Source organism: Cherax quadricarinatus, chromosome 98 (genome assembly GCF_038502225.1).
Source record: "Cherax quadricarinatus isolate ZL_2023a chromosome 98, ASM3850222v1, whole genome shotgun sequence".
Taxonomy (NCBI): Eukaryota; Metazoa; Arthropoda; class Malacostraca; order Decapoda; family Parastacidae; genus Cherax; species Cherax quadricarinatus.
In genome coordinates, this window is record NC_091389.1 from 8,107,720 (window position 1) to 8,134,156 (window position 26,437).

General features: G+C 40.1%; 1 protein-coding gene across 2 annotated transcripts in view; it reads left to right on the forward strand.

Annotated features, from left to right (window-relative positions):
* The window catches only part of LOC128702495 (protein tudor-like), a 122,221-nt gene that overhangs the window by 90,136 nt on the left and 5,648 nt on the right, over positions 1–26,437 (forward strand). The window contains exons 10-11 of one of the 2 annotated variants that reach the window (XM_070105294.1): positions 10,331–10,464; positions 23,025–23,151. In XM_070105294.1, the coding sequence (XP_069961395.1) occupies positions 10,331–10,464; positions 23,025–23,151 (261 nt within the window). The remainder of the gene's footprint in view (positions 1–10,330; positions 10,465–23,024; positions 23,152–26,437) is intronic. The other variant, XR_011394762.1, reaches the window with a different exon arrangement.

A 26,437-nucleotide genomic window follows, 5' to 3' on the forward strand; every position in this document is an offset into this window, starting at 1 on the left:
GTTGTGCTAGTTCTGTGCTGAGAGTATTGTGTTGTGCTAGTTCTGTGCTGAGAGTATTGTGTTGTGCTAGTTCTGTGCTGAGAGTATTGTGTTGTGCTAGTTCTGTGCTGAGAGTATTGTGTTGTGCTAGTTCTGTGCTGAGAGTATTGTGTTGTGCTAGTTCTGTGCTGAGAGTATTGTGTTGTGCTAGTTCTGTGCTGAGAGTATTGTGTTGTGCTAGTTCTGTGCTGAGAGTATTGTGTTGTGCTAGTTCTGTGCTGAGAGTATTGTGTGTGCTAGTTCTGTGCTGAGAGTATTGTGTGTGCTAGTTCTGTGCTGAGAGTATTGTGTTGTGCTAGTTCTGTGCTGAGAGTATTGTGTTGTGTGTGCTAGTTCTGTGCTGAGAGTATTGTGTGTGCTAGTTCTGTGCTGAGAGTATTGTGTTGTGCTAGTTCTGTGCTGAGAGTATTGTGTTGTGCTAGTTCTGTGCTGAGAGTATTGTGTGTGTAGTTCTGTGCTGAGAGTATTGTTGTGCTAGTTCTGTGCTGAGAGTATTGTGTTGTGCTAGTTCTGTGCTGAGAGTATTGTGTTGTGCTAGTTCTGTGCTGAGAGTATTGTGTTGTGCTAGTTCTGTGCTGAGAGTATGCTGTGTTGTGCTAGTTCTGTGCTGAGAGTATTGTGTTGTGCTAGTTCTGTGCTGAGAGTATTGTGTTGTGCTAGTTCTGTGCTGAGAGTATTGTGTTGTGCTAGTTCTGTGCTGAGAGTATTGTGTTGTGCTAGTTCTGTGCTGAGAGTATTGTGTTGTGCTAGTTCTGTGCTGAGAGTATTGTGTTGTGCTAGTTCTGTGCTGAGAGTATTGTGTTGTGCTAGTTCTGTGCTGAGAGTATTGTGTTGTGCTAGTTCTATGCTGAGAGTATTGTGTTGTGCTAGTTCTGTGCTGAGAGTATTGTGTTGTGCTAGTTCTGTGCTGAGAGTATTGTGTTGTGTGTGCTAGTTCTGTGCTGAGAGTATTGTGTTGTGCTAGTTCTGTGCTGAGAGTATTGTGTTGTGCTAGTTCTGTGCTGAGAGTATTGTGTTGTGCTAGTTCTGTGCTGAGAGTATTGTGTTGTGCTAGTTCTGTGCTGAGAGTATTGTGTTGTGCTAGTTCTGTGCTGAGAGTATTGTGTTGTGCTAGTTCTGTGCTGAGAGTATTGTGTTGTGCTAGTTCTGTGCTGAGAGTATTGTGTTGTGTGTGCTAGTTCTGTGCTGAGAGTATTGTGTGTGCTAGTTCTGTGCTGAGAGTATTGTGTTGTGCTAGTTCTGTGCTGAGAGTATTGTGTTGTGCTAGTTCTGTGCTGAGAGTATTGTGTGTGCTAGTTCTGTGCTGAGAGTATTGTGTGTGCTAGTTCTGTGCTGAGAGTATTGTGGTGTGCTAGTTCTGTGCTGAGAGTATTGTGTTGTGCTAGTTCTGTGCTGAGAGTATTGTGTTGTGCTAGTTCTGTGCTGAGAGTATTGTGTGTGCTAGTTCTGTGCTGAGAGTATTGTTGTGTGTGCTAGTTCTGTGCTGAGAGTATTGTGTGTGCTAGTTCTGTGCTGAGAGTATTGTGTGTGCTAGTTCTGTGCTGAGAGTATTGTGTTGTGCTAGTTCTGTGCTGAGAGTATTGTGTTGTGCTAGTTCTGTGCTGAGAGTATTGTGTGTGCTAGTTCTGTGCTGAGAGTATTGTGTGTGCTAGTTCTGTGCTGAGAGTATTGTGTTGTGCTAGTTCTGTGCTGAGAGTATTGTGTTGTGCTAGTTCTGTGCTGAGAGTATTGTGTTGTGCTAGTTCTGTGCTGAGAGTATTGTGTGTGCTAGTTCTGTGCTGAGAGTATTGTGTGCTAGTTCTGTGCTGAGAGTATTGTGTGTGCTAGTTCTGTGCTGAGAGTATTGTGTGTGCTAGTTCTGTGCTGAGAGTATTGTGTGTGCTAGTTCTGTGCTGAGAGTATTGTGTGTGCTAGTTCTGTGCTGAGAGTATTGTGTGTGCTAGTTCTGTGCTGAGAGTATTGTGTGTACTAGTTCTGTGCTGAGAGTATTGTGTGTGCTAGTTCTGTGCTGAGAGTATTGTGTGTGCTAGTTCTGTGCTGAGAGTATTGTGTTGTGCTAGTTCTGTGCTGAGAGTATTGTGTGTGCTAGTTCTGTGCTGAGAGTATTGTGTGTGCTAGTTCTGTGCTGAGAGTATTGTGTGTGCTAGTTCTGTGCTGAGAGTATTGTGTGTGCTAGTTCTGTGCTGAACACTATACATGCTGCTCAAAGAACGTTTATCCCATATAAAGAAATTAGATCAAATAGAAATGACCCAAAATGGATGAATAATAGGCTCAAATATCTACTAGGGCATAAGAAAGGAATTTATAGGCTTATCAAAAGAGGTGAGGGTCATCTTATGAATCAGTATATTGACATTAAGAGGGACATTAAAAAGGGGATAAGAAAAGCTAAAAGGGACTATGAAATTTAAGTTGCTAGGGATTCTAAAACTAACCCAAAAAGTTTTTTCCAGGTCTATAGAACAAAAGTTAGAGATAAGATAGGTCCCCTTAAAAATAACTATGGGACATCTTACTGACAAAGAGAATGAAATGTGCTTGATTTTTAATAATTATTTTCTCTGTTTTTACACAGGAAGACACTAACAATATTCCAGTAATTAATTTTTATAGTGGGCTAGAAGAAGATAAATTATGTAACATCACAGTCACTAGTGAAATGGTTGTGAAGCAGATAGACAGACTGAAGCAAAATAAGTCGCCGGGTCCTGATGAGGTTTTTTCAAGGGTTCTTAAGGAATGCAAAATGGAACTCTGTGAACCATTAACTAATATTTTTAATTTATCTCTTCAAACAGGTGTAGTGTCTGATATGTGGAAGATGGCTAATGTAATTCCTATTTTTAAAACGGGACAAGTCGTTACCGTCAAATTACCGCCCAATAAGCCTGACCTCAATTGTAGGCAAATTACTAGAGTCAATTATAGCTGAGATTATAAGAAGCCATCTCGATAAGCATAGCTTGATTAATGATACTCAGCATGGATTCACAAGAGGCCGGTCTTGTCTAACTAATTTATTAACTTTCTTCAGTAAAGCTTTTGAGGCTGTTGACCACGATAAAGAATTTGATATTATTTACTTAGATTTTAGTAAGGCTTTTGATAGAGTTCCGCACCATAGACTGTTAAAGAAAGTGGCAGCTCATGGCATTGGGGGAAAAGTGCTCTCGTGGATCGAGTCATGGCTCACTGACAGGAAGCAGAGAGTGTCCATAAATGGGGTTAAATCCGAGTGGGGATCTGTAACAAGTGGCGTTCCACAGGGATCAGTCTTCGGCCCGTTGTTGTTTATAATATATATCAATGATCTTGATGAAGGAATTACTAGTGATATGAGCAAATTCGCCGATGACACAAAGATAGGTAGGATAATTGATTCAAACGTAGATGTTATTGAACTTCAGGAGGATTTAAACAAACTCTATTCTTGGTCAGAAAAGTGGCAGATGCAGGTCAGTGTAGATAAATGCAAGGTTCTGAAGCTTGGGAGTGCCCATAACCCTAGTACTTATAAGTTAAATGATGTAGAACTTAGCCATACAGATTGCAAAAAGGACTTGGGGGTTATGGTGAGCAGCAACCTTAAACCAAGACAGCAATGCCTAAGCGTACGTAATAAGGCAAATAGATTACTGGGATTTATATCAAGAAGTGTAAGCAACAGAAGTCCAGAGGTCATACTGCAGCTTTATACATCATTAGTAAGGCCTCACCTAGATTATGCAGCTCAGTTCTGGTCTCCATATTACAGAATGGACATAAATTCGTTAGAAAACATTCAGCGTAGGATGACTAAATTAATACATAGCATTAGAAATCTTCCTTATGAAGAAAGATTGAAGACTCTTAAGTTACATTCACTTGTTAGACGAAGAATGAGGGGAGACCTGATCGAAGTGTATAAGTGGAAGATAGGTATTAATAAAGGGGATATTAATAAGGTCTTGAGGATGTCTCTCCAAGAGAGAACCCGCAGTAATGGATTTAAATTAGATAAGTTTAGATTTAGAAAGGACATAGGAAAGTATTGGTTTGGAAATAGGGTAGTTAATGAGTGGAACAGTCTACCTAGTTGGGTTATTGAGGCTAGGACTTTGGGTAGTTTCAAAGTTATGTTGGATAAGTACATGAGTGGGAGGGGTTGGATTTGAGTGGGACTTTCATACCAGAGCTTATTTCTTGGGTGGCATTGAAAATTGGGTTGGGCAAATGTTTTGTTAGTGGGATGAATTGTAAAGGACCTGCCTAGTATGGGCCAACAGGCCTCCTGCAGTGTTCCTCCTTTATTATGTTCTTATGTTCTTATGTCAGGGTGACCACCACGTCAGGGTGACCACCACATCAGTGTGACCACCACGTCAGTGTGACCTGCAAAACAAACGAAAGTCTTTCTTTTCACATTAGTAATTTATACAGGTGTTACCTGCACCTTGCTGCCAGTATTTTAGTCACCTTGTACGACACACATGACTTACAGAGGAAGGATTCTTCTCCACTTCCCCATGGAATAATGAGCTATTTACACGTGTACAGGAGGGCCCCACTAGTACAGCAAGTTAGGTTCAAGGCTACTGCTGTACAGGAGGGCCCCACTAGTACAGCAAGTTAGGTTCCAGGCTACTGCTGTACAGGAGGGCCCCACTAGTACAGCAAGTTAGGTTCCAGGCTACTGCTGTACAGGAGGGCCCCACTAGTACAGCAAGTTAGGTTCCAGGCTACTGCTGTACAGGAGGGCACCACTTGTTCAGCAAGTTAGGTTCTGGGCTACTGCTGTACAGGAGGGCCCCACTTGTACAGCAAGTTAGGTTCTGGGCTACTGCTGTACAGGAGGGCCCCACTTGTACAGCAAGTTAGGTTCCAGGCTAATGCTGTACAGGAGGGCCCCACTTGTACAGCAAGTTAGGTTCTGGGCTAATGCTGTACAGGAGGGCCCCACTTGTACAGCAAGTTAGGTTCTGAGCTACTGCTGTACAGGAGGGCCCCGCTTGTACAGCAAGTTAGGTTCTGGGCTACTGCTGTACAGGAGGGCCCCACTTGTACAGCAAGTTAGGTTCCAGGCTAATGCTGTACAGGAGGGCCCTGCTTGTACAGCAAGTTAGGTTCTGGGCTACTGCTGTACAGGAGGGCCCCACTTGTACAGCAAGTTAGGTTCTGAGCTACTGCTGTACAGGAGGGCTCCACTTGTACAGCAAGTTAGGTTCTGGGCTACTGCTGTACAGGAGGGCCCTGCTTGTACAACAAGTTAGGTTCTGGGCTACTGCTGTACAGGAGGGCCCCACTTGTACAGCAAGTTAGGTTCTGGGCTACTGCTGTACAGGAGGGCCTCACTTGTACAGCAAGTTAGGTTCTGAGCTACTGCTGTACAGGAGTGCCCTGCTTGTACAACAAGTTAGGTTCTGGGCTGCTACTGTACAGGAGGGCCCCGCTTGTACAAGTTAGGTTCTGGGCTACTGCTGTACAGGAGGGCCCCACTTGTACAGCAAGTTAGGTTCTGGGCTAATGCTGTACAGGAGGGCCCCACTTGTACAGCAAGTTAGGTTCTGAGCTACTGCTGTACAGGAGGGCCCTGCTTGTACAGCAAGTTAGGTTCTGGGCTACTGCTGTACAGGAGGGCCCCACTTGTACAGCAAGTTAGGTTCCAGGCTAATTCTGTACAGGAGGGCCCTGCTTGTACAGCAAGTTAGGTTCTGGGCTACTGTTGTACAGGAGGGCCTCACTTGTACCGCAAGTTAGGTTCTGGGCTACTGCTGTACAGGAGTGCCCCGCTCGTACAACAAGTTAGGTTCTGGGCTGCTACTGTACAGGAGGGCCCCGCTTGTACAAGTTAGGTTCTGGGATACTGCTGTACAGGAGGGCCCCGCTTGTACAACAAGTTAGGTTCTGGGCTACTGCTGTACAGGAGGGCCCTGTTTGTACAAGAAGTTAGGTTCTGGGCTACTGCTGTACAGGAGGGCCCCGCTTGTACAACAAGTTAGGTTCTGGGCTACTGCTGTACAGGAGGGCCCCGCTTGTACAACAAGTTAGGTTCTGGGCTACTGCTGTACAGGAGGGCCCCACTTGTACAACAAGTTAGGTTCTGGGCTACTGCTGTACAGGAGGGCCCCGCTTGTACAGCAAGTTAGGTTCTGGGATACTGCTGTACAGGAGGGCCCCGCTTGTGCAGTAAGTTAGGTTCTGGGCTACTGCTGTACAGGAGGGCCCTGATTGTACAGCAGGTTAGGTTCTGTGCTACTGCTGTACAGGAGGGCCCCACTTGTACAGCAGGTTAAGTTCTGGGCTACTGCTGTACATGAGGGCCCCACTTGTACAGCAGGTTAGGTTCTGGGCTACTGCTGTACAGGAGGGCCCTGCTTGTACAGCAAGTTAGGTTCCAGGCTACTGCTGTACAGGAGGACCCCACTTATACAGCAGGTTAGGTTCCAGGCTACTGCTGTACTGGAGGACCCCACTTATACAGCAAGTTAGGTTCCTGGCTACTTCTGTACAGGAGAACCCCACTTATACAGCAGGTTAGGTTCCTGGCTGCTGCTGTACAGGAGGACCCCACTTATACAGCAGGTTAGGTTCCTGGCTACTGCTGTACAGGAGGACCCCACTTATACAGCAGGTTAGGTTCCTGGCTACTGCTGTAAAGTTTACCTGGAGAGAGTTCCAGGGGTCAACGCCCCTGCGGCCCGGTCTGTGACCAGGCCTCCTGGTGGATCAGAGCCAGATCAACCAGGCTGTTACTGCTGGCTGCACGCAAACCAACGTACGAGCCGCAGCCCGGCTGGTCAGGTACCGACTTGAGGTGCTTGTCCAGTGCCAGCTTGAAGACTGCCAGGGGTCTGTTGGTAATCCCCCTTATGTATGCTGGGAGGCAGTTGAACAGTCTCGGGCCCCTGACACTTATTGTATGGTCTTTTAACGTGCTAGTGACACCCCTGATTTTCATTGGGGGGATGTTGCATCGTCTGCCAAGTCTTTTGCTTTCGTAGTGAGTGATTTTCGTGTGCAAGTTCGGTACTAGTCCCTCTAGGATTTTCCAGGTGTATATAATCATGCGTTCCAGGGAATACAGGTTCAGGAACCTCGAGCGCTCCCAGTAATTGAAGTGTTTTATCTCCGTTATGGGTGCCGTGAAGGTTCTCTGTACATTTTCTAGGTCAGCAATTTGACCTGCCTTGAAAGGTGCTGTTAGTGTGCAGCAATATTCCAGCCTAGATAGAACAAGTGACCTGAAGAGTGTCATCATGGGCTTGGCATCCCTAGTTTTGAAGGTTCTCATTATCCATCCTGTCATTTTTCTAGCAGATGCGATTGATACAGTGTTATGGTCCTTGAAGGCGAGATCATCCGACATGATCACTCTCAGGTCTTTGATGTTGGTGTTTCGCTCTATTTTGTGGCCAGAATTTGTTTTGTACTCTGATGAAGATTTAATTTCCTTGTGTTTACCATATCTGAGTAATTGAAATTTCTCATCGATGAACTTCATATTCTTTTCTGCAGCCCACTGAAAGACTTGGTTGATGTCCGCCTGGAGCCTTGCAGTGTCTGCAATGGAAGACACTGTCATGTAGATTCGGGTGTCATCTGCAAAGGAAGACACGGTGCTGTGGCTGACATCCTTGTCTATGTCAGATATGAGGATGAGGAACAAGATGGGAACGAGTACAGTGCCTTGTGGAACAGAGCTTTTCACCGTAACTGCCTCAGACTTTATTCTGTTGACTACTACTACTCTGTGTTCTGTTAGTGAGGAAATTATAGATCCATCGACCAATTTTTCCTGTTATTCCTTTAGCACGCATTTTGTGCGCTATTACGCCATGGTCACACTTGTCGAAGGCTTTTGCAAAGTCTGTATATATTACATTGCATTTTTTTGTCTTCTAGTGCATCTAGGACCTTGTCGTAGTGATCCAATAATTGAGACAGACAGGAGCAACCTGTTCTAAACCCATGTTGCCCTGGGTTGTGTAATTGATGGGTTTCTAGATGGGTGGTGATCTTGCTTCTTAGGACTCTTTCAAAGATTTTTATGATATGGGATGTTAGTGCTATCGGTCTGTAGTTCTTTGCTATTGCTTTACTGCCCCCTTTGTGGATTGTTTTTAGTAACTGTGGGACGACCCCCGTGTCCATGCTCCCTCTCCATAGGATGGTAAAAGCTCGTGATAGGGGCTTCTTGCAGTTCTTGATGAACACGGAGTTCCACGAGTCTGGCCCTGGGGCAGAGTGCATGGGCATGTCATTTATCGCCTGTTCGAAGTCATTTGGCGTCAGGATAACATCAGATAGGCTTGTGTTAACCAAATTCTGTGGAGCTCTCATAAAAAATTCATTTTGATCTTCGACTCTCAGTCTGGTTAGTGGCTTGCTAAAAACTGAGTCATATTGGGACTTGAGTAGCTCACTCGTTTCCTTGCTTTCATCTGTGTAGGACCCATCTTGTTTAAGTAGGGGCCCAATACTGGACGTTGTTCTCGACTTTGATTTGGCATAGGAGAAGAAATACTTTGGGTTTCTTTCAATTTCATTTATGGCTTTTAGTTCTTCCCGCGATTCCTGACTCCTATAAGATTCCTTGAGCTTAAGTTCGATGCTTGCTATTTCTCTGACCAGTGTCTCCCTACGCCTTTCAGATATATTGACCTCTTTTAGCCGCTCTGTTATTCTTTTCCGTCGCCTGTAAAGGGAGCACCTGTCTCTTTCTATTTTACATCTACTCCTCCTTTTTCTTAGAGGAATAAGCCTTGTACATACATCGAGTGCCACCAAGTTAATCTGTTCTAGGCATAAGTTTGGGTCTGTGTTGCTTAGTATATCTTCCCAGCTTATATCGGTTAGGACTTGGTTTACTTGGTCCCACTTTGTTTTTGTTATTGAAGTTGAATTTGGTGAATGCTCCCTCATGACTAATCTCATTATGTCGGTCTGGGGCTCCACGCATACATGTCTGAACCTCAATTATGTTGTGATCTGAGTATATTGTTTTTGATATGATGACATTTCTTATCAGATCATCATTGTTAGTGAAGATGAGGTCTAGTGTATTCTCCAGTCTAGTAGGCTCTATTATTTGCTGGTTTAAATTGAATTTTGTGCAGAGATTTAAAAGCTCATGTGTGTGTGAGTTCTCATCAGAGCTGCCTCCTGGTGTAATTACTGCAACAACATTATTTGCTATATTCCTCCATTTTAGGTGCCTTAAGTTGAAATCCCCCAGTAGCAAGATGTTGGGGGCAGGAGCTGGAAGATTTTCCAGACAGTGGTCAATTTTTAACAGCTGTTCCTGGAATTGCTGGGATGTTGCATCCGGAGGCTTGTAGACTACCACAATGACTAGGTTTTGGTTCTCGACCTTTACTGCTAAAACTTCCACTACATCATTTGAGGCATTTAGCAGTTCTGTGCAAACAAGTGACTCTGCAATGTACAGGCCAACCCCCCCCCCCCCCTTTTTGCCTGTTCACTGTCACATCTGTATAGGTTGTAACCTGGGATCCATATTTCGTTGTCCAAGTGATCCTTTATGTGGGTCTCAGTGAAAGCCGCGAACATTGCCTTTGCCTCTGCAAGCAGTCCACGGATGAAAGGTATTTTGTTGTTTGTTGCTGGCTTTAGACCCTGTATATTTGCAAAGAAGAATGTCATCGGACTGGTGGTATTGTTGGTACTGGGGGGGTGGGAATTTTTTTTCCGGCATTAGTATCTGTATCTGTTGGTTTGGAGTGGAGGCCATCGACTGTGGTTCCACTCCAGGAAACAACTTTTTTTTTTTCACTTTCAAATATGCATTAATGCCTGATAATATGTTTACACTGTCATATATTAAGTGAGCAGTACAGATAGGCCTAAAAATTACATATATATAATACACACATTACTCACCTTGAAATATTTTCTTCCTTAGCTTATAGTGAGTAGTGAATATATTTATTGTAGGAACACTGAATAAATGAAGAATGTGTATACAGTGGACTCCCAGTTCACGATATTTTATTCTAGAAGTATGTTCAGGTGCCAGTACTGACCGAATTTGTTCCCATAAGGAATATTGTGAAGTAGATTAGTCCATTTCAGACCCCCAAACATACACGTACAAATGCACTTACATAAATACACTTACATAATTGGTCGCATTGGGAGGTGATCGTAAACCGGGGGTCCACTGTAATTGAAAACGACTGCATTAGTGAAACACTGAAGTGCTGTAAAGTGAGGTCTTCCTGTATTTCTCCTTAGAATTGTATAGAGTTATTTATGCAGAAATCAATAGTTTTGTTACTGTATATTGCAGGTGAGAGCATGGTTGTTGCAAGTAAGGTGCCAATGTACGCTACATGCAAGAGTACACAGCTACCTGTAGCGAAAGATGTGTCCGTTTTTGTTTTTGAAGCATGCAACCCTCACGGTATATTTGTGATTCCAAGGGTTAGTTTCTTACTGTGTTGATCTGTGGCTCTGATGCTTTACAGTGGAACCTTGGTACTCAAATTTAATTCATTCTAGAAGGCTGTTTGAGTGCCGATCTGTTGGAGTATCGAACGAATTCTTAACAATTTTCTTTTTGGTTGGCTGTTATCACTAATCTTTGTACGCCCCATGGTGACTTATTTATACAAATAATATAAAAGAACACCAAAAAATGCAAAGGAACACAAAATAGTTTACAGTAAAGTTGTGGCAGTACACGTTTGGTCGAGTGTCAAGCTTGTTTTGAGTACCGAAGTTCCACTGTAGTTAAATATTGAAATCATTAAATGTTTTTCTGAGTGTTTTTTACTCATTGTATTGTAGTTTAAAGTAGCCTGTGTGTAAAATATATGTATTAGTCCTGTATAGTTACCCATTCCCAAACCAGATCAGGCTGTCAACTTTGATCATTTGGGCTGTTGCTGCTGGCAGCATGGAGTGTAGTGCAAGCACCACAGTTCTACTGATTAGTAACTAACTCCAGAAACCCAAGTTGCATCTTAAGCTCACGAAATCATAACATGATTGCAGACAAACTGGCTGGCTTGAACCCATGGCAAGGGAGTCATAATACACTGGCCTGTGAGTTTTAGAACTCGCTGGCCATGAGTTCAAACCCCAACTGTTCCCCGATTTGATTCATCTTTAAAACAGTATGAAGTACTCCTATAGTACATTGCTATAGTGTGTGTTATAAGTTGTTGTACTTGCCACAAGTTCACTCTCTGCCTGTGGTATGGTTTGTATTGTAATACTTTGTGAATCTGGCATTAAATTGCATTCTCTATCATGATTCTCAAAAATCGTGTAGAAATATACCTACTTGGATGAATCTTTTTAGAGTCAACTGGTGTAGTGGTTATACACTGGACTGTGAGTCTTAGATCTCATTTACCACAGGTTCAAACCCCATCCATTCCCTGATTTAATCTAACCTTTAATAACAATTCTTTCCCTTGATAAGATTGCTTGTCTTTGATACGCTGTGAGGGCGCCTTGATGCTCTCAAAGGGCTTTTCATCCAAGGACTTGTAGTTACCTTACCCTTAGATTGGGGAATTTTTAGGAGATTCTTTTGATGTCAATAACGTAATGGGGTATTTAACCCTTTCAGGGTTTTCAATGTACTAGTACGGCTTACGCACCAGGGTTATTGACATACTAGTATGCCTAAATTCTAGCGCCTTCAAATCTAGCAAGAGAAAGCTGGTAGGCCTACATATGAAAGAATGGGTCTATGTGGTCAGTGTGTGCAGTATAAAAAAAATCCTGCAGCACACAGTGCGTAATGAGAAAAAAAAAAACACCGTTTTTTTGTGGATTAAAACAGCGACTTTGCACTGTATTTTTGTATGGTATTTATGGTTGTATTCTGGTTTTCTTGGTCTCATTTTATAGAATGGAAGACATATTACGGAAATTGAGATGATTTTGACTGGTTTCACAATGAAAAGTACCTTGAAATTAAACTCAAAGTAGCAGAAATGTTCGATTTTTACCAAAGTTCAAAGTAAACAAATGATGCCATACGTCCAATACACATCAACTAGTGAGTCTGATATTCTTTCACAAGTGTGCTGATATTATTTATACCATTTCTACACTAATGCAGTAGTCTGCATAACAGTAATTCTTCTATTTTTTGTGAGAATAAAAATTCAAAGTGGAAAGCAACAGAAATATAAGAGGGGCCTGAGGATGTGACTAACGAACAGAGAACTTGTTATTTTAGTGCCAGGAATGTCTTTCTTGTTTATTCTGGACCCTATTTGGAAATTGGCATCTTTTGAAATTTGCGTGAAATTGGCAAAATTGCCAAATTCTGACCACTTTATTGGATAGTTGAAATCGGTAAATGGGTGGTTTCTTGTACTCATTCGATAGAACAAATGGAGATCTAGTGAAATAAATATGATTTTTGTCGACTAGTACACAGAAATTGGCCAAAAATAGGGCTCAAAGTGGGCGGAATCGCCGATGCGTAAACGTCGTTGAGACCGCTAACTTCGTAAGAGCATAATTCCGTAAGTTTTCCATCAAAATTCATACTTTTGGTGTCATTATGATCGGAAAAAGATTCTCTCATTTAATAAGGTTTTTTTTTTTTTCCGAGAAATTTTCGACCCTGAGAACAAGTTTAGGAGAGGGCCTCTCGACCCTGAAAGGGTTAACCCTTTCAGGGTTCAGAGGCCAAATTTCAAAGGGTACACCAGTGTCCAAGAATTTTCAAAAATAATTTTGTTATTTTTTCTTATGAAATGGTAGAGAATCTTTTTCTGAACGTAATAAAACAAAAAGTACGAAATTTGATGGAAAATTGACGAAATTATGCTCTCGCGAATTTTGATTTGTCAGTGATATTTGTGCATCGGTGATTTTGCAGACTTTGACTCCCATTTTAGGCCAGTTACATTATTCCAGTCGACCAAATTCTTAGCTATTTCACTACTATTACTGTTTCAACTACAAAATAAAGTGATCGGAAATTGGTAATTTGGCCAATTTAATGCAAAGTTTAAAATATTCTAATTTCAAAATAGTGTCCAGAATAAACAATGCAGACATTCCTGGCACTAAACTAACATTTCCTCTGTTCATTACTTAGGTTTTCAGGCGTCACTAATGAATTCCATTTTGATTTTTTATTCACATAATAAATTTTTATTCAAACCAAAAAATAGAAGATTTACTGTTATGCAATATTGTAATAATTGTATAAATAATATCAGCACATTTGTGAACATATATTAGATCCACCAGCTGGCGTGTATTAGACGTGCGAGGTCATTTGTTTACTCTTGAACATCGGCAAAAAAATTAACATTTCCACTACTTTGAGCTCAGTTTCAAGCCATTTCCAGTACTAAAACCACTCAAAATCATCTCTATTTCTGTAATATGTCTTCCATTCTATCAAATGAGTCCAAGAAATCGCAAATACAATTATAAAAAACGTACGAAAAACACTGCAAAGTCGTTGTTTTAATAAAAAAATACGGTCTCAGTTTTTTCTCTCATTATGCACTATGTGCTGCAGGATTTATTTTATGTGGTGCACACATACCACATAGACATATTCTCTCATATCAAGGCCCAAAATTTACCACTCACAGCATATCAGAGTGAGCTGAGCTCTTGATGTAGATCTACAGTTTGGGCCCTCAGCGTAAAGCCGTAGATCTACGGCACGGATCCTCGAGGGGTTAACTGATGCTCATTATTTTAACTTGGTAAGATAGTGTTTGTGTTGAGTATTTGTTGTTTTTATTGTGTGTTGATTTTATGGTTGTTTTACGATGTGTTGCATATATCTTATGTTGTGAACACTGAGTCACATACATGGTCAGAGTGCAGCATAAATGTCATAACTACTGCTGCCTTAGATCAAGCTTAATTGTTCCATATGTTACAGGCAACAATTAAGCTTTATTACTATCATTTTTACAATTAAGCTTGACTATTATTATTGTTCTTCAAATCAATCAAATCAAAGTTTATTCTCTATAAGGATTACAATGCGGGGTTTACAGTTTTTGGTTATTGTGTGGTTTACATGTAGTAAAATACTAATTACAGAGTGTACCACTAGAACACCTAGCATGGCTAGGCATTTCAGGCAATCTTAGATTAATTCTTAACCCTAAATTATTACAAATTGTGGAGTAACTTGACTAAATACTAAGTGACTAAATACTAGTTTGTGAGTTTAGCAATGTGAATGCTTTTGTTTTGGCACAATACATAGTTTCTATATTGGAATATCACAGGCAAACTTGTGACTAGTTAGAAATCATTATTTTAAGATTAAGATACGTATTTCTGTGCTTATAGTTAAATGGGTGAGTGAGTGAGTGTAAGTGTGAACCACCAGGTGATTTTTATGTAGTTGATGGGGTGTATCAGGGAGATAAGATGTTTTCTAACGGTAGTTTTGAAGGTGATGAATGTGTCTGCAGTTCTAGAGTTTTCAGGTAGGGTGTTCCAGATTTTAGGGCCTTTGACATACATTGAATTTTTGTAAAGGTTTAGTTGGACACGGGGAATGTCGTAGAGATGTTTGTGTCTGGTGTTTTGCGTGTGGGTCCTGTCACAACTATCAAGAAAGCATTTTAGGTCAAGGTTAATATTGGAATTTAAGGTCCTGTATATGTAGATTGCACAGTAGTAAGTGTGGATGTTCTGAACAGGGAGTAAGTTTAGATCTATGAAGAGTGGGGGGGGGGTGTTGCCAGGGATGGGATTTAGTGATTATTCTTACTGCTGCTTTTTGTTGAGTTACTATTGGCTTTAGGTGTATTGCTGCAGTTGAACCCCAAGCACAAATAGCATAGGTGAGGTATGGATAAATGAGTGAATGGTATAGTGTGAGAAGGGCATTTTGCGGCAGATAGTATCGTATCTTGGAGAGGATCCCAACTGTTTTGGATACTTTTTTTGATGTGTTGGATATGGGTGCTGAAATTCAGGTTGTTGTCTAGGTATAGGCCTAGGAATTTGCCCTCATTATGTCTGGCAATTAGAGTGCTGTCATTCTTAACCCTTTGACCGTCGCGGCCATATATATACGTTTACGAGGTAACGTGTTTGACGTATATATACTCATAAATTCTAGCGGCTTCAAATCAGGCAGGAGAAAGCTGGTAGGCCCACATGTGAGAGAATGGGTCTGTGTGGTCAGTGTGCACCATATAAAAGAAATCCTGGAGCACGCAGTGCATAATGAGAAAAAAAAAACTCCGACCGTTTTTTTATAATTAAAATGCCGACTTTGTGGTCTATTTTCGTATAGTATTTATAGCTGTATTCTCGTTTTCTTGGTCTCATTTGATAGAATGGAAAACATATTATAGAAATAGAGGTGATTTTGATTAATTTTACTATAAAAAGAACCTGGAAATGGAGCTCAAAGTAGGGGAAATGTTTGATTTTTGCCGATGTTCAAAAGTAAACAAATGATGTCATTTTTCAATAAATGTCCAACTAGCCATTCTAATATGCAGTCATGAATGGGTTGATGTAATTTTTACAATTATTACAATATTGCAGTAGTCTGCATAACAGTAAATCTTCTATTTTTTGTTTGAATAAAATTCAAAATAGAAAGCAAGAGTAATATCAGAGGGGCCTGGAGACATGACTGATGAACAAAGAAAAAATGTTATTTTAGAGCCAGGAATGTCTGCATTGTTCATTCTGGACCTTATTTTGAAATTGTCATATTTTTTAATTTTCGTGAAATTGGCCAAATTGCAAATTTATGACCATGTTATTGGGTAGTTGAAATCGGTAAATGGGCAGTTTCTTGTACTCAATCGATGGAAAAAATGGAGTTCTGAAGAAATAGCTATGAGTTTGGTTGACTGGAATAATGGAATTAGCCGAAAATAGGGCTCAAAGTGGGCGAAATCGCCGATTTGTAAATATCGCCGAGGTCGCTAACTTCGCGAGAGCGTAATTCCGTCAGTTTTCCATCAAATTTCGTTTTTTTTGGTGTCTTTACAATCGGGAAAAGATTCTCTATCATTTCATAAGAAAAAATAATTTTTTGGGGGGGGGAAATTTTGCGACACCAGGAGACACCTCAGGATTGGGGGTTGCGACAGTCAAAGGGTTAATGTTTCGTTGTGCAGCACCTGCTGTGCTACCAAACATAATATAGTAGGTTTTGTCTGTGTTAAGTGTAAGTTTATTGGCTGTCATCCAAGTTGATATTTTGATCAGCTCCTCGTTAACAATGGTGTTGAGGGTGGCAAGATTAGGGTGGGAGATGACATAAGTTGTGTCGTCAGCAAAGAGAATGGGTTTCAGGTGTTGGGATATGTTTGGAAGATCATTGATGTAAATGAGGAAGAGCAGGGGACCAAGGACACTTCCCTGTGGAACTCCAGTATCAAGTGGCCGTGTTGATGATGCTGTGTCTTTAATGGTATCATACTGATATCTATTAGTAAGGTAAGATTTGAAATATGCAAGCACATGGCCTCTTATACCATAATGGTCAAGTTTGTGGAGTAGGATGCCGTGGTCTACTGTGTCAAAAACTTTTTTAGGTCAATAAAAATTCCTAGCGGATATTCCTTATTTTCCAATGCTGAGTAAAGCAGATCTAGCATTTTTACAATTGCATCATTAGTGCTTTTATTTTTCCTGAATCCAAATTGGCAGGGGTTGAGTATGTTTTGTGCTGTTATAAATTAATATGGTCTCCTGTGCACGAGTTTCTCAAAGATTTTGTATAGCAACGTTAAGTTTGATATTGGCCTATAGTTGTTTACATCTGTAGGGTCACCACTTTTATGTATTGGTGTAACTCTTGCTGTTTTGAGTAGTTTCGGGAAGTCACTAGTTTCTAGTGACTTGTTAAAAAGTAATGAAATAGCATGCGAGAGGACATGGGCCGCTTGCTTGTACAATAATGGTGGGACATGAGACAGATTCCCTGAGTTATTTTTAAGTGACTATAATCTCGGTGACTTCCGTGGGCTCAGTTGGTGCAAGATAGAAGGAATTTGGGAAATTCCCATCTAGATAGTCCCCGGCATGGGCATTGGTACGTGGGATTTTACTGGCAAGATTAGATCCTATGCTTGAGAAGAAGTCGTTTATCTTGTTAGCTGTGTCAGTGGGATGTAGTGGTGTTTCGTTAGGTTTAGTTAGGAAAATATTCTTGTTTTTTTTCAGTTTGTGGGTCCCTAGAATCTGACAGAGTGTTTTCCAGGTCTTTTTTATATCTCCTCTAGTGTCTGTGAATCTACTGGAGTAGTATAGTTGTTTGGCTTTCTTTATTACTTTGGTGAGAACTGATGAATAGTGTTTAAGAATATCTTTGTGTATTAAGCCCTGTCTATAATATTGCTTTTCATATTGGTGTTTCTTATCAATGGATTTCAGAATGGTGCTGGTTAGCCATGGGCAACCAAGCCGTTTGTTTGTGATCTGTTTTGTTTTTATAGGACAATGTTTGTTGTATAGTCTAAGTAATTTATTAAGAAAGATGTCTGTCCAGTCATCAATACCATTGGCCTTGGAGAATTCTGTAGGCCAGTCAACAGTCTCTAGGTCAGCTGTGAACTTCCTTACTGAGGCCTCGTCATGGAGTCTAAATGAGACTTTGTTGTATTCAAGTGGTGGTTTACTAATGTTTGTCAGGAGGAAGGTAGGGTAGTGGTCTGTAGTGCTATCTGTGATTATCCCTGATTTAAGGGGGGCTAGTATATTGGTCCATATGTGGTCTATTATGGTTGCACTTGTCTCAGTGAGCCTGGTTGGTTTAGTTATTGTTGGTATGAGAAGTGTGTTGTTCATATTGTTGATGAAATCACCTTGACTATTATTATTGTTTTTACAATTAAGCTTGACTATTATTATTGTTTTTACAATTAAGCTTGACTATTATTATTGTTTTTACAATTAAGCTTGACTATTATTATTGTTTTTACAGTTAAGCTTGACTATTATTATTGTTTTTACAGTTAAGCTTGACTATTATTATTGTTTTTACAGTTAAGCTTGACTATTATTATTGTTTTTACAGTTAAGCTTGACTATTATTATTGTTTTTACAGTTAAGCTTGACTATTATTATTATTTTTACAATTAAGCTTGACTATTATTATTGTTTCTACAATTAAGTTTTATTATTATTGTTTTTACAGTTAAGCTTGACTATTATTATTGTTTTTACAGTTAAGCTTGACTATTATTATTGTTTTTACAGTTAAGCTTGACTATTATTATTGTTTCTACTTGTTTGCCACAAGTAATAATAGTAATAATAATAGTCTTTAGTGACATAAGTTTACTCTTTCGCTTCCTTACGTATTCCTTGAAGACGGTAAGGTTGTTTTCAGCAGTTTGTCTCCTTTTATGTCTTATCTACATCAACGACCTCAGCGGTTCCAGACAAGATAAGTACTTTTTATATACAGTGGACCCGCGCTTTACGATCAGTTCCCAATGCGACCAATTATGTAATTGTATTTATGTATGTTTGTACGTGTATGTTTGGGGGTCTGAAATGGACTAATCTACTTCACAATATTCCTTATGGGAACAAATTCGTTCAGTACTGGCACCTGAACATACTTCTGGAGTGAAATAATATCGTAAACCGGGGATCCACTGTATAAAGAATCTGAAATTTTCCACTTTTAAATGGTATATATCCCTTATACTGTCCAAACGTAGATCTACGTTCATGTGCATAGTGCTCTGACCTTGATTTTCCCCATTTGAAAGCATGTAAAAAAAAATAGAAATTACGTTCGGAGCCTGCCGCACATCAACGTATATCTACATTTGGACAGCTTAACCCTTAAATGGTCCAAACGTATATATACGTTTTTTCAACATCTGAAAGTATGTAAAAAAATGTAGATCTTTTTTTTTTTTTTTTTTTTTACATGTGAAAACGTGTAAAAAAAATTTTTTTTTTTTTAACAAGCTGGCCATCTCCCACCGAGGCAGGGTGACCCACCGAGGCAGGGTGACCCACCGAGGCAGGGTGACCCACCGAGGCAGGGTGACCCACCGAGGCAGGGTGACCCAAAAAAGAAAGAAAATCCCCAAAAAGAAAATGCTTTCATCATCATTCAACACATTATTATTATTATTATTATTATTATTATTATTTAAAAAAAAATTATCTACATTTTTTTTGTTATATTTGAAAATATGTAAAAAAAAGTAGATCTACTTTTGTAGCTACGAATTTGAACGTCGATCTATTTGGACCGTTTAAGTGTTAAGGGTTAAGTAAAGCATTTTACATCTTTCACTTCTAGTTGCTGTTCTTGTAAACCGTATTACATTTGTAAATACTGTACTTGTAAAACATCTTACGTTTTTAGATACTGTAGTACTTGAAAATCATCGTGTATTTGTAGATACTGTACTTGTAAAGCATCTTACATCTTCCACTTTTGTCTCTCATATCATCGTCGTCTTTGTTTCTAAACAACAAAAACTAAGACCTCGGTAAAAGATAAAGCGTCTTACAGCTTCTCAAGTTGTAACTCCAGTGCTCAATAAACTTCAAAATTAATATAGAATTAATGATAATATGGACGTGTTCTCCAACAATCCTTCACTTAACATGAAAAATACATACAGCACTACTATTAAATAATACAGCCTCCCCTCACTTAACGATGGGGTTCCGCTCCTAAGAGTAGGTCAGTAAGCGTATTGGTCGTTAAGCGAGGAGCATACTAAGCGAGGAGCATACTAAGCGAGGAGCATACTAAGCGAGGAGCATACTAAGCGAGGAGCATACTAAGCGAGGAGCATACTAAGCGAGGAGCATACTAAGCGAGGAGCATACTAAGCGAGGAGCATACTAAGCGAGGAGCATACTAAGCGAGGAGCATACTAAGTGAGGAGCATACTAAGTGAGGAGCATACTAAGCGAGGAGCATACTAAGTGAGGAGCATACTAAGCGAGGAGCATACTAAGTGAGGAGCATACTAAGCGAGGAGCATACTAAGCGAGGAGCATACTATAATGGTAGTGGGTTTGTGTCAACCATCTTTAGATTTTTTTTAATGTCACCTTTGTACCATTTATAACATTTCTGGTATACTGTATTTTTAAATGTTTATACAGTAGTTTACTGTATACTGTAATAAGCAGAATAGAGGAAATCAGCTCTTATATATACTGGTTAAAGAGGTGGTTACAAGTCTGAGTAGTCGGTAAATGAGGAGAGGCTCTATGTAATACAGGTACTCCTTACTTAACGACCTACATATTTAACTCTTTGAGGGTCGACAGGCCCTCTCAGAAACTCGTTCTCAGGGTCGGCCAAATTTAAAACAAAAAAAATTATTTTTCCCTATGAAAAGATAGAGAATCTTTTCCCGATCATAATGACACCAAAATTATGAGATTTGATGGAAAACTTACGGAATTATGCTCTCGCGAAGTTAGCGGTCTCGGCGATGTTTACGCATCGGCGATTTTGCCCAATTTGAGCCCCATTTTCGGCCAATTCCTCTGTACTAGTCGACAAAAAACATGAATATTTCGCTAGAACTACATTTTTTCTATTGAATGAGTGCAAGAAACCACCCATTTACCATTTTCAACTATCCAATACAGTGGTGAGAATTTAGCAATTTTGCCAATTTCACACAAATTTCAAAAGATGCCAATTTCTGAATAGTGTCCAGAACAAACAAGAAAGACATTCCTGGCACTAAAATGACATTTCTTCTGCTCATTAGTCACGTCTCAAGGCCCTTCTTACATTCTTTTGCTTTCCACTTTGAATTTTTATTCTCACGAAAAATAGAAGATTTACTGTTATGCAGACTACTGCATTAGTGTAAAAAATGGTATAAATAATATTGGCGCACTTGTGAAAGAATATTAGACTCACCAGTTGACGTGTATTGGAACCTTGGCATGATTTGTTTACTTTTGAACTTTGGTAAAAATCGAACATTTCTGCTACTTTGAGCTCAATTTCAAGGTACTCTTCATTGTAAAACCAGTCAAAATCATCTCAATTTCAGTGATATGTATTCCATTCTATAAAATGAGACCAAGAAAACTAGAATACAACAATAAATAGCATACGAAAATACAGTGCAAAGTCGCTGTTTTATGCTAAAAAAAACGTGAAAGTTTTTTTTTCTAATTATGCACTGTGTGCTGCAGGATTTTTTTTATACTGTACACACTGACCACATAGACCAATTCTTTCATATGGAAGCCTACCAGCCTCTTCCCGCGAGATTTGACGGCGCTAGAATTTATGCGTACTAGTACGTCAAAAAACCCTGCGCTTAAGACGTACTAGTACGTCCGAAACCCTCAAAGGGTTGTTAGGTAAGACACATATGCAACAGTTAGGTATCTTTATTGTGAAACGTTTCGCCTACACAGTAGGCTTCTTCAGTCAAGTACAGAAAAGTTGATAGAAGCAGAAGATACTTGAAGACGATGTAATCAGTCCATCACCCTTAAAGTTTTGAGGTGGTCAGTCCCTCAGTCTGGAGAAGAGCATTGTTCCATAGTTCCATTGTTCCATATTGTTTCATACTATGGAACAATGCTCTTCTCCAGACTGAGGGACTGACCACCTCAAAACTTTAAGGGTGATGGACTGATTACATCGTCTTCAAGTATCTTCTGCTTCTATCAACTTTTCTGTACTTGACTGAAGAAGCCTACTGTGTAGGCGAAACGTTTCACAATAAAGATACCTAACTGTTGCATATGTGTCTTACCTAACAACCTGTCGGTATTTTATACCATTTTAATGTTCCCTCAAAGGGTTAATGACTGCTTACAGCCAGCTCTCTGACCAATCTACTGTATGTGTATTTCACTTTTTTATTCTTTTTAATGCCAAATTCTATTTTTATTATACATGATCTAAAAATATAAAGTGTGCAAAGATGACATTAACCCGTAAAGGATCCAAGCAGATCTACGTTCACATGTGTAGTGCTCCGAAAGTAGAGCTACTTTTTTTTTTACATATTTTCAAATATAACAAAAAAAAAAGTAGATCAAAGTTTTTTTTACACATTTTCAAATGTAAAAAAAACAAAGAGAACATCTACTGTTTTTACATTACTTTCAAATGTTGAAAAAACGTATATATACGTTTGGACCGTTTATGGCTTAAAACAATACCTAAAGATGGTTGACTCAAACCCACTACTAGTACAGTATGCTTGAAATGTCAGTAAGAGGCGGCTCCTCGCTTAACGACCAAATTGTTTACTGACCTGCTCTTAGGAACCGAACTCAGTCGTTAAGTGAGGAGTGCCTGTAATAATTTTTATTTTAAATAATTGCACAAAAATACATAACAGTTTGAAAGGTCATAATATACACAGCATGGAAGATTAGAACTAAGACTACATAGTTTTTCTTAATGGGTCTTGTACAAGGTGTTGGGAACAAACGACTTTATTTCTTTCTGTAGTATACAGTGGAACCTCGGTACGCAACCTTAATTCTTTCCAGACGGCTGTTTGAGTGCCGCTCCGTTTGATTATCGAACAAGTTCCTCCCAACCAATTTTCTGTTTGGTTGGCTGTTATTGCTAATCTTCGTAGGCCCCATGGTGACTTACTTATACAAATAATACAAAAAAAAAAATGTGAAGAAACACGAAATAGGTTACAACAAAGTTCTGGTAGGTCGTATTTGTTTGGTCAAGTGCTGAGCTTTGTCTGAGTAGGGAGCTGGTCGTATACCGAAGTTCCACTGTTTACATGAAATGTAGTTTACACGTAATGAAATATTGTTAAGCACAAAAAAAAGCCACTAACACACTGTGCTTTTTGTGCAGACTAATGCTTAAAGACAACATAAGAGCTAGACATAGGTTATTGAGTAGTAATTTTTTTTTTTTTTTTTTTTTTTTTTTTTTTTTTTTTTTTTTTTTTTTTTTTTTTTTTTTTTTTTTTTTTTTTTTTTTAGGAAACTAACTGTAAGGTAATTTACTGAATAGGTCAAAAATATTGATTGCAAGCTAAGGCTTACATTGGTTTTGTTTCAGGATTCTCTGCATCTCATTGGAAAGCTGGAGGAGATGATGGATCACATGAAGAAGTACTGTGAGAATGCCTCTGGGGGCTTCTACAGACCCATACTTGGGGAACTATGCCTGGCCAAGTTCAGTGAAGGTGAGCACCAACAACACTCACTCTCTTACACTTTTAATGTTCCATTATAGACACACCAGAGGGATATGGATGTACTACAAGCATGTATAGAGTGCCCTTTTGTCAGACCTTATACAGTGGACCCCCGCTTAACAATCACCTCCCAATGCGACCAATTATGTAAGTGTATTTATGTAAGTGCGTTTGTACGTGTATGTTTGGGGGTCTGAAATGGACTAATCTACTTCACAATATTCCTTATGGGAACAAATTCGGTCAGTACTGGCACCTGAACATACTTCTAGAATGAAAAAATATCGTTAACCGGGGGTCCACTGTACTCTTATTCTGGTATAAAAATACCAGAGGGATATGGATGTACTACAGGTCCGCCATCACAAATCCGGCAATCAGTTATTCGGTTCCTTCAGTTATTCGGCACTAATTTCGGTTAGCATAATTTCAAATTTCCAGGGTCGCCACACCAACCTGCTGGTACTGTTTGGCTACTTACTGCATAAGTCATTATACAGTGGACCCCCGGTTAACGAACTTTTTTCATTCCAGTAATATGTTCAGGTGCCAGTACTGACCGAATTTTTTCCCATAAGGAATATTGTGAAGTAGATTAGACCATTTCAGACCCCTAAACATACACGTACAAACGCACTTACATAAATACACTTACATAATTGGTCGCATTTGGAGGTGATCGTTAAGCGGGGGTCCACTGTAATTTCTTTTTCTCCATTTATTGTTATAACCTGCTTACTTTAAGCCCTAGCCATGGTTCCAATGAATAAAAAGTGCTTTTCGTTGTGTAAAGCACCTACACAGTACATTATCCATTAAAGATAAGGTGGCTTTGAAGCCACTGTCAGTTGCTATGAGCTCAGTCTTGTGATGCAGGAGAATATGCTTTATTATTACGCTAATATCAACACTACAGTTTATTGCCTATCACAATTGATCTAATATGACATAATAAACAATATAAATAACATAAAACGTGTTAAATACTCCAGAATGAATAATATTTGGCATAATACCGAGCAGTTCAACGGTAATATGAAGAGGACATGGGATACAAGTACCATTCTCCTATCCCTGTCTTGGGGGCTTATGTTAGAGAAAATGGAGTGTAGCACAGGGTTAACTGTGATATACACTCTTACTGCACCATAAAACTGAACAAAAAAGATTATCACACAAAAGATTATCACACATAGCAGCATGTGTGTAGAGAACCTGGGATAACCCAAAAAAGTCAGACAAAGTGGCTTATTTCTAGTACCTGGCTTGGGTTAGCCATGTATGATTTTTGGTAAATATTCGATTCCCAGCCAGGGTAGAAACATTGGGTGTGTTTCTTTACGCCTCCTGTCTATGTTCACCCATCAGTAAATGGGTACCTGGGTGTTATCCTGGGACACTGACCAAATTTGCTTGATATACTCGGCATAACAAGCGGCTTTCTATATAGTAGTATGTCACTGATGTCAGCTAGGCCTGTATACCTTGTACATGTATTACCTGGAGTTTACCTGGAGAGAGTTTCGGGGGTCAACGCCCCTGCGGCCCGGTCTGTGACCAGGCCTCCTGGTGGATCAGCACCTGATCAACCAGGCTGTTGCTGCTGGCTGCACGCAAACCAACATACGAGCCACGGCCCGGCTGATCAGGAACTGACTTTAGGTGCTTGTCCAGTGCCAGCTTGAAGACTGCCAGGGGTCTGTTGGTAATCCCCCTTATGTGTGCTGGGAGGCAGTTGAACAGTCTCGGGCCTCTGACACTTATTGTATGGTCTCTTAACACATGTATGTGTAGTAAATAAAGATATTATTATTATTATTATTATTATTATTATTATTATTATTATTATTATTATTATTACTATTATTTTCTCAGTTGTTTGTTGGGTTATCTTACTGAAATTTAGGCAATGTATGATGGAAAGATAATTCTTAACGTACACCAAAAATGAAAGAAATCAGACCATAAATAGCGGAGTTCACTTCTCAGCCATTAGCGGCCACTTAGCGGTATATTTTTGTATGTTTTTTATGGTTATATTCTCGTTTTTTCGGTCTTATTTTATAGAATGGAAGATATATTACAGGAAAACATATGATTTTCATTGCTTTCATAATGAAAAGTACCTTGAAATTGCGCTCACAGTAGCGGAAATGTTCTATTCTTTAGCGAAGCTCAAGAGTAAACAAATGACGTCACCGTCCAATACCTGTCTGCCTGCCAGTCCAAATTCCAATGCGCAGTCACGACTGGGTTGACATTATTTATTTATGGGTTGACATTATTTATTATTTACTGATGGGTGAACATAGACAACAGGTGTAAAGAAACACACCCAATGTTTCTACCCTGGCTGGGAATTGAATTTTTTTTTTTTTTTTTATTAACGCACTGGCCGATTCCCACCAAGGTAGGGTGGCCCGAAAAAGAAAAACTTTCACCATCATTCACTCCATCACTGTCTTGCCAGAAGGGTGCTTTACACTACAGTTTTTAAACTGCAGCATTAACCCCCCCCCCCTTCAGAGTGCAGGCACTGTACTTCCCATCTCCAGGACTCAAGTCCGGCCTGCCGGTTTCCCTGAATCCCTTCATAAATGTTACTTTGCTCACACTCCAACAGCACGTCAAGTATTAAAAACCATTTGTCTCCATTCACTCCTATCAAACACGTTTACGCACGACTGCTGGAAGTCCAAGCCCCTCGCACACAAAACCTCCTTTACCCCCTCCCTCCAACCTTTCCTAGGCCGACCCCTACCCCGCCTGAGCACCTCTGCAAAAGCAGTGATAATGTGTGAGTGTGGTGAAAGTGTTGAATGATGATGAAAGTATTTTCTTTTTGGGGATTTTCTTTCTTTTTTTGGGTCACCCTGCCTCGGTGGGAGATGGCCGACTTGTTGAAAAAAGAAAAAATACACACACACACACACGCACGCACGCTCTCACTCTCTCTCACTCTCACTCTCACTCTCTCTCACTCTCACTCTTTCTCACTCTCTCTCTCACTCTCTCTCTCACTCTCTCTCTCTCTCACTCTCACTCTCTCTCACTCTCACTCTCTCTCACTCTCACTCACTCTCACTCTCACTCTCACTCACTCTCTCTCACTCTCTCTCACTCTCTCACTCTCTCACTCTCTCTCTCACTCTCTCACTCTCACTCTCACTCTCTCACTCTCTCTCTCACTCTCTCACTCACTCACTCTCACTCACTCTCACTCACTCTCACTCACTCTCACTCACTCTCACTCACTCTCACTCACTCACTCACA